The 8,670-nt window shown below is 53.6% G+C and overlaps 1 protein-coding gene across 1 annotated transcript; it reads right to left on the bottom strand.

The window, feature by feature from the left end:
* Positions 1 to 1,897: 1,897 nt before the first annotated feature.
* LOC144713129 (uncharacterized) lies at positions 1,898 to 2,768 on the bottom strand. Its single transcript, XM_078587627.1, has 2 exons — positions 2,630 to 2,768; positions 1,898 to 2,571 (listed from the first exon to the last, which is right to left on the bottom strand). Exons 1-2 carry the CDS (start codon positions 2,766 to 2,768, stop codon positions 1,898 to 1,900), a joined length of 813 nt encoding a protein of 270 aa, XP_078443753.1.
* Positions 2,769 to 8,670: the final 5,902 nt, after the last annotated feature.

Below are 8,670 nucleotides of genomic sequence, written 5' to 3' on the forward strand. Positions count from 1 at the left end.
CGCGCTTCGCGCGCGCGGGAGTTCGTCGCGCCCGACCCGGCGTCCCCGCTTCATAACGTCAACCAGGGCCGGACAACGCCCGGAGCGCCCGTTCCAGTATCACGCCGCCGCCGCCACGAGCAGAATTACCTGCAGCCTCTACACGCACTACGGTGCTGAGGTATACCTGAACCCTGTGGTGTCGACGTGTTCTCCGCTCAGTATTTTCTCGGGAAGTTTCCACCGCCGTCAGAATTAGACTTAGATTTCCTCTTCTTCTCTCCTTTTCTCGAGTGTTTCTTCTCGACGTGAATTCGAGGTATTGTTTTCGGTGCTTCGGCATCGTCGCGGTGGGGGAAGACAGTACTCCCGCCCTCGATAAGGGTCGGAGCTGCACCACCAGATTTCATCGGTTTTAAGTCCGAGAATCGACCGTGATTTCTGTGGATTGTTTTATCCCTTATCCATTCCTACCCATAGCCTCATCATCCGCCCTAAATCGTCCATCCCATAGTCGTCCTACGTCACTATCTCTATCTCTATCTCTATCTCTATCTCTATCTCGCTCTCTATCTCTATCTCTATCTCTATCTCTATTTCTATCTCAATCTGTATCTCTATCTCTATCTCTATCTTTATCTCTATCTCTATCTCTATTTCTATCTCAATCTGTATCTTTATCTTTATCTCTATCTCTATCTCTATCTCAATCTCTATCTCTATCTCTATCCTTATCTCTATCGCTATTTCTATCTATATCTCCATCTATATCCTATCTCTATTTCTATCTCAATCTCCATCTCTGCATCTATCTTTATCTCTAACTCTAACTCTATCTCTATCTCTATTTCTATCACTATCTTTATCTCTATTAGTTATCTCTATTTCTATCTGTATCTCTATCTCTATCTCTATCTCTATCTCTATCTCTATCTCTATCTCTATCTCTATCTCTATCTCTATCTCTATCTCTATCTCTATCTCTATCTCTTTCACTATCTTTATCTCTATATTTATGTATATCTTTATCTCGATCTCTATCTCTATATCAATCTCTATCTTTATATCTATCTCTATCTGTATCTCTATCTGTATCTCTATCTGTATCTGTATCTCTATCTCTATCTGATGGCGAGGATACCCACACATCACCGTCGAACGCGTCACCACGGTCAACCGGAGTCAACACACCTACTATGGACCGAACGACAAAGTTAACCGAAGTCAACCTGCCATAGTCAACTAGAGGCACCACCAAAGTCAACATGGCGCAACCGTCGAGAAGCACGTCTCCACCCGCGCACGTCCCTACGCAGGTCAGGACACGACGCAAGAGGCAGATCCACAACTGTCCTTTGGCGTGACATGACACACGTCTTTAATTTCTCGTCTCTAATTTCTCGTAATTTTTCTCTTTCCTCCAAGGCCTATTGTCACACGGTCAAATCTCAAGCTAGGTTTCTTGCTTGAATTGGCATGTGCCGGCCTCAGTGCTTGGAGCAGAACACTGAGCAGCCTTGATCTCTTGCAGCAGAAGCTTGTGCAATTGCTTAAGATCGCTTGAAAGGGGTTAGAGGAGATGTTGGTGCTAGGCACAATCAGTGAATAGGGTCATTGCATTGATATCTTAAAGAGTACATCAATATTACATGGGGGAAGATGAGGGGTGTTACAAGGAACAAGACGAGGCGCCTTGCGCCGAAGTAATGTCGCCACACGCGTGCGCCTGCTCTACCGCAACACAAGCGTGCCGAGCTAGGCGCCGTGCGCTCGGGGGCCTGGCGATCACACACGCCACCGTACCTGGTCCGTTCTGCTCGTGGCGTAGAGGGGCACGTGCGTAGTCTGCCGTGAATGACCACCGATAGTGGCAATGGCCTAATAGATCAGGTATTTGGATATCACTATCCATTATGACTCAGTCCTTAAAATGTCGTGAGCCAATATACAACGAACACGCCCTCCCAATAAGCACGCAGGCCTCTGGGTAGGGAATGCCGCTTAGTGAGGGGCCTAACACACCCACGCCACCTGAACTTGCCGACGCCCTCGTCGACGCCCGTTGCTTCACTTCATAAGCTTGCAATAAGTTCTCGAACTGCCATAAGTCCGAGTCGCGCTCCCAGGTGGCTGATTCCTCTGGCCTGTTCTTCCACTTGGTAAGGTACTCGATCTTGTGATAGCAGCCATGACGTCCTCCCCGATCAATTTCCCGCTTCGCCAGAACCGCTTTTGCTTCTTGGTCAAAGTGCGCCCGCACATTTGGTGGTGCACGTTGGGGCTGGTTCCTCGCCGCGTCTTCGGGATCTGGTATATACTTCTTCACAACCGACACATGGAAGACCGGATGGACCGCCAACTGACGGGGAATATTGAGACGGTAGGCAACCCGGCCGATTTTCGCTACCACTTCGAAAGGTCCATCGTAGCGGGGAACCAGGCCCTTCTGACGTTGCCTTGCCTGCTTTGTCTTCAACATCGGAGCATTGGTCTTCAATAAAACTTTGTCGCCAACTTGGAACTCTACGTCCCGTCTGTGTTGGTCGGCGTACTTCTTCATTCTTTGAGCAGCACGCTCCAATGCCTCACGGGCTTCCTCAATGCGAGCATGATAATCGCGCGCAAAGCGGAAGGCCGCAGGGAAATGCACATTCCCTTTCCTTTTCACAACTTCCAGAGGCAAGTGACCCGTAGCCGAGCTCCGGGTCCAACAGCTCCACCCAATTCTCCTTATTGACCGAAACGTAGTGTCGGAGGTATTCCTCGATCATGGAGTTTACACGTTCCATCTGCCCATATGTCTAGGGGCGGAAGCTCGTAGAAAATTTGAGCTTGGAGCCCATGTACTTGAACAGCGACTCCCAAAAATGACCAGTGAACCTTGTGTCTCTGTCGCTAATAATGTCTAGTGGAAGACCCTAGTACTTCGCCACATAGGACATGAACAGACAAGCCACTCCATCTGCGTGCACTCCTGACGTGGTGGGGATGAAGGTCGAGTATTTAGAGAAGCGATCCATGACAACCAGGATGGCGTCGTGCCCACCTCGCCCTCAGGAGAGGTTCTAGCATTCCCACTACCTTGGCCTTCTCCGTCTTGTCTTCCTGACACACCAGGCATGAACGAACATAGGCTTCTACATCTCGTTCCATTCCCGACCAGTGGTAGCTGCTGGACAGGAGTGCAAGCGTCCGGGCCTACCCTAGGTGTCGGGCGTGGGGAGCGTCGTGTGCTTCGTAAAGGAGCTTCCGGCGCAACCCACCCGCATGGAGCACATACGGCCTGTTCCCATTTGCGTATATGATGCCGTCCTCAGTCCAAAATCTCCTTGTCTTGCCCGCAGCAATGCGCTTCATCAGGTGAACAGCTTTTGGGTCATCTTTCAGCGCCAACTTGATTTCGTCGAGGATGCTTCCTTGGACTGCTGAAAGTGCGGCTACGAACACTTTCGGTTCTTTGTGGATTAGGGCGTCGGCCACTTGGTTGGCACGCCCCGGCTTGTACTTCAAGTCGAAGTCAAACTCTGCCAAGAAGTCTTGTTATCTTGCTTGCTTCGGGGTCAGCTTCTTCTGGGACTCGAAGCAGCTGGTGGCCACATTGTTAGTGTAGACCACGAATTTCCCTCCGAGGAGATAGTGGCGCCAAACTTTCAGGCAATGTACCACCGCTATCATCTCCTTCTCGTGCACCGAGTAGCTTTTCTCCGCGTCGTTCAGTTTGCGGCTTTCGTAAGCCACGAGGTGTCCGTCCTGCATCAAGACACCTCCAAGTGCGAAGTCAGAAGCATCGGTGTGTACCTCATATGGCTTGTTAAACTTGGGCAATCGGAGCACCGATTCGCTGGAGACTGCACTCTTCAGCTTATCAAACTCTCTTTGACACCGGTCTGTCCAATGCCACTTCACATCCTTCTTCAACAAGTCCGTCAGAGGGGCAGCTAGTCGGAAGAAGCCTTTGATGAACTTCGGGTAGTAGTTTGCCAACCCAAGGAAAGATCTTAGCTGCGGTACTCCTTTCGACTCTGTCCAATTTCTGATGGCCTTCACCTTAGAGGGGTCCATGCGCACGCTTCCCTTCCCGACTAGGTGTCCAAGAAACTTGATCTCCTGCAAGGAAAACTCACACTTTTTCGGGTTGAGGTAGAGCTCGTGCTCCTTCAGCTTGGCCATCACCTTCCTCAGGTGCCTCACATGGTCATCCAAGCTCTGGTTGTATACGAGAATATCATCCAAATACACAACCACGAAATCATCGATATAATCCCGAAAAATGTTGTTCATCAAGCAACAAAATGTAGCAGGAGTGTTCGTGAGCCCAAAAGGTATCATGCAAAATTCAAATGATCCATAGTGAGTCACACATGTCGTCTTCGGTTCGTCCCCCTCCTTGATCCGCACTTGATGGTACCCGCTCTTCAAGTCCATCCGTGAGAAGTAGCAAGCCTCGCCGAGCCTGTCGAACAGCTCTTCAGCATTCGGTACAGGATATTTATTTTTCACTATTACCTTGTTTAACGCTCGGTAGTCCACACAAAGTTGGAGCGATCCATCCTTCTTCTTTTGGAAGAGAACTGGAGCTTCAAAGGGGGCCTTGGATGGCCGGATGAGCTTGCTCTCCAGCAGTTCTTGGAGCTGCTTCCTCAGCTCCTCAGTTCTTGTAGGGTGCCCGCGCAGAGGGACGTGTTCCGAGGAGTAATTCAATCTCATGGTTCACATCCCGCCTGGGCGATAGCTTCGCAGGGAGCTACGCGGGCATCGCCCCGACAAACTCCTGTAGTACGTCCGCAATTGGCCCCGGTAGTCCACCTGTGGCTGCACCTCGGTTATTGACGTCGTCGTCACCCCAACTAAGTGCCGCCAATCGGGTTGGTGCGCACCCCTGCCTTTCACCCTTTTTTCGGGGTGTCAGCCCTCGTATGGTGACGAGGAAGGTCTCTTCCCCCTTCCTCAATCCGTCCTTGATTTGCATGGCGGACAGGAGTGCAGAGTTCCGGGGCTTCTAGGCCCCTTGGTCCCTCACGAAACATGGGTGAGACCCCTCCGGAAAAAGGATGCCACGGTATTGGCGGAACACGACAGCACGTGAAACCATTAGTAGGTCGAGCCCCAGGACGACTGTGAAGTCATCCATGGGGGACACCATGAAATTGGTCCGGCCCGCCCACGTTGTCACATACAGCAATACCCCCTTGGCCACGCCGATGATGTCTCGCGCCTCCGAGTTGACGACCTTGATCTTCCCCGCACTTGGGGCCAGCTTCAAGCCAAGTTTCTTTGCTTCCTTTTCAGCGAGGACGTTGTGCGTCGCCCCCGTATCGACCATGGCCGTGGAAGGCTTGCCGTTGGTCAGTACCAGGACGTGCAAGAGGTTCAGGCCTTCATACTGAACAGGGGTTCTGTCCTACAGTGCCGCTAGGCACTGGAGGGGGTTCAGGGTCACCGTACTGCTTCCCCCGGGAACATCTTGTTGGGGCGGAGGCACGACCATCGCATTAACGTTGGTGGCCATTGTCGTCCCTCTTGGGAAATCCCTCATAAAATGGGGTCCTCCGCAAGCGAAACAAGTCAGCTTGTTGCCCCGCCGCCTGGACTTTGCTTCCATAGTCTTGGGCTCTTGCCCTTATCTCGGCCCTTGACGTGGCCCTGCTTGAACTTTCTCTTCAGGCCTTGACTACTTGGCGGTGCTGGTGCCTCGGCGCGCTCTTGGCACGGTTTGTACCCCTTCGTGGGTCTGTCCTCCATCTTGGCGAGTCTAGTGGGGCGGAGCTCTGTGCTTTCCACAAACTTATAAGCCGAGTTCAAATCTCTGCACTGTCTCCATTCCAGCTCAGTCTGGAGCCAGTGGGGAAGGCCTTTCGCGAAGTGGTAGAGCTTGTCCGCCTCAGACGTGTCGGTGATCCTCTGGATTATGGACACAAATTGGCCCATGTAGTCCCTCGGATTGCCCGTCATTTTGAGATTTTTGAGCTCTCCTCTCGCAATCCACGCCATGTTATGCGGCATGAAACTCTCCTTTATCTCCCACACAAACTCTTCGTAAGTCGGGGGTGGCCAATTCTCGCATTCTTCTCATTGTTGCCACCACGGCTTCGCTTCGTCAGTGAGGAAATAGCTAGCCTGTAGCACATTGCTTTCATCTGATAGCTATCTATTGCCAAAATACAGCTCGCACTCGTAAAGGAAATCTGCCACTACGTGCTTGGAGTGAGTGCTTCCTCCCGGTGTCGCCACTGGGGTGACTGCTGGTGCCCTCTTCCAGCCTCTCCATCTGAAGTTTTAGTGTAAAGACTATCTCGGTCAGCTGCCGGATGGTGTCCTCATGTTGTCTCACAGTTTCTTCGAGGCCTTCCTGCCTCTAGCGGGTCTCTATCCACACTTCTCTTATGTCCGACTTCTACTCATCGTAGTTCTTATCAACTTGGATCTTCAAACCCATCATGTTTTTGTGCAGCAGGCGATTTGTCAGCCTCTGCTCCTTCTTCTTCTGTCGTCGCTCCTCGTGCAACTGTGTGTGAAACGACTCCATCTCCTCAACTGTGTGTGAAACGACTTCAGAAGCACAGGGGGAGGCGATCCAACCTGGCTCTGATACCAGTTGTCACACGGTCAAATCTCGAGCTAGGTTTCTTGCTCGGAATTGGCGTATGCTGGCCTTAGTGCTTAGAGCAGAACATTGAGCAGCCTTGATCTCTTGCAGCGGAAGCTTGTGAAATTGCTTAAGATCGCTTGAAAGGGGTTAGAGGAGATGTTGGTGCTAGGCACCATCAGCGAATAGGGTCATTGCATTGATATCTTAAAGAGTACATCAAGATTACATGGGGGAAGACGAGGGGTGTTACAAGGAACGAGACGAGGCGCCTTGCGCCAAGGTAATGTTGCCACACCGCCTCAGGGCCGTCGCTCCACGCGCGCGCGCCTGCTCTACGGCTTCATAAGCACGCCGGGCCGGGCGCCATGCGCCTGCGGGCCTGGCGATCACACACGCCACCCCTGCCTTGATGATCACGCACGCCACTGGCACCCATGTCAACACTCTCACGCCCAGTATGTGCGACACCGCCGCATTCGACGCCCCTGAGCTGGGCGCTGCGCACCCAGCACTACCCGCAGGAGCGCTGCACGCCCACTATGTCGTCTCGGTGCTCTCTGTGCGCCACTTGCCTTAGTCTCTTGGCGGGATGTCTCCCTATCGCGCGCCCCGCACACGCAATGCGCGCGCTGACGGCGCGGCCGCGGCACGGCGTCCCGCACAACTCCACACGCTGCACCCGCGGCATGTTGCCCGGCCTGAGCATCCCGCACCCGCGCGCAGCGCTTCTCGCTCGCGCGCGCAGCGCTTGGCGCTGGCGCGTAGCGCTGGCGCCCGCGCATAGCGCTTGGCTTTGGCGCGCAGTGCTTGGCGCGCGCGCGCACACGCTGATCAGCCCGCGTTCAGCACGCGCGGTCCGTACCTGATCCGTCCTACTCGGGGCGTGGACGGGCACGTGCGCAGTCTACCGTGAATCACCACCGACGGTGGCAATGGCCTAATAGATCAGGTATTTGGATATCACTATCCATTATGACTCAGTCCTGAACAAGTCGTGAGCCAAAATACAGCGGGCACACCCTCCCAATAAGCACGCAGGCCTCTAGGCAGGGAATGCCGCCAAGTTAGGGGCGTAACACCTATATATAGGCCATTGTTTTCAAGAAACACTTAGGCAGTCATTATTTTAAGAATTGAGTTTTGTTTAACTCTTCTTGGAGGACTGCCCAACCTCCTCTATCCCTCCTAACCCTAGCCGTCATCGCCGCCGCTGCCGCCGCCGTCGCCGCCGTCGCGTCGCTGGTCTGCCTCTTCTCCTTCTTCCATCCTCTCTCTCTTTCCTTCTCTCTCTCTCGCCGCCCAAAGGCCGCCTAGGCTGCCCCAACTAGGGCTGCCCAGGCCGCCCCAACCAGAGCTGCCCAGGTTGCCCCTACCTGGGCCGCCAAGGCCACCCCCAGTTCGCCCGCTTGGGGCCGCCCAAACCAGAACCCCCCAGGCCGCCCCAACCAAAGCCGCCCAGGCCGCCCCTGCCAGGACCGCCAAGGCCGCCCCTAGGCCGCCCGCTTGGGGCTGCCCAAAGGCTGCCCAGGCCGCCCCGTAAGACTTCGACGCCGGTGGCGCCGGTCACCATCGACGCCGTCCGACACTTCGAGCCACGCCCGCTATGCGTGTTTGGGTGTGCTGCACGCCCTCCGCGCACTCCGCGCACGCGGGTATTTGCCTACACCTGACTCTGCGACAACGACATCTACTCTCTACCAGGGTCGTTCAACGCCCGAAACTCCCAGAATCTTCCTCGTCCAATGGGCCACGCAACACTCGGATTCGCCCAGCCTCGTCACGATCGGAATTTCCAGCATCCTCTTCACACACTACGGTGCCGAGGTACGCATCAACTCTTTGGTGTCAAAAGTGTTCTCCGTCTAGTGTTTTCTCGAGAAGTTTCCACCGCTGTCAGACTTAGATTTGGTTTGGATTTCCCCTTCTCTCTCTTTCTCGAGTGTTTATTCGCGACGCAAATTTGGACATTGATCTCAGTGCTTAGGCATCGTCGCGGTGGGGGAAGACAGTACTCCCGCCCTCGATAAGGGTCGGAGCTGCACCACCAGATTTTCATCAGCTTTAAAGTCCGAATTTGACCATGTGATTTTTGTGGCTACTTT

The sequence above is a fragment of the Wolffia australiana genome, chromosome 15 (genome assembly GCF_029677425.1).
Source record: "Wolffia australiana isolate 7733 chromosome 15, ASM2967742v1".
Lineage (NCBI taxonomy): Eukaryota > Viridiplantae > Streptophyta > Magnoliopsida > Alismatales > Araceae > Wolffia > Wolffia australiana.

Excerpts from the sequence above, each read along its gene's own strand:
- LOC144713129 (XM_078587627.1), bottom strand. The coding sequence starts at position 2,768 with ATGGAACGTGTAAACTCCATGATCGAGGAATACCTCCGACACTACGTT. Across the intron at positions 2,572-2,629 it reads TTGTGAAAAGGAAAGGGAAT|CCCGTGAGGCATTGGAGCGT; the intron begins GTGCATTTCCCT and ends GCATTGAGGAAG.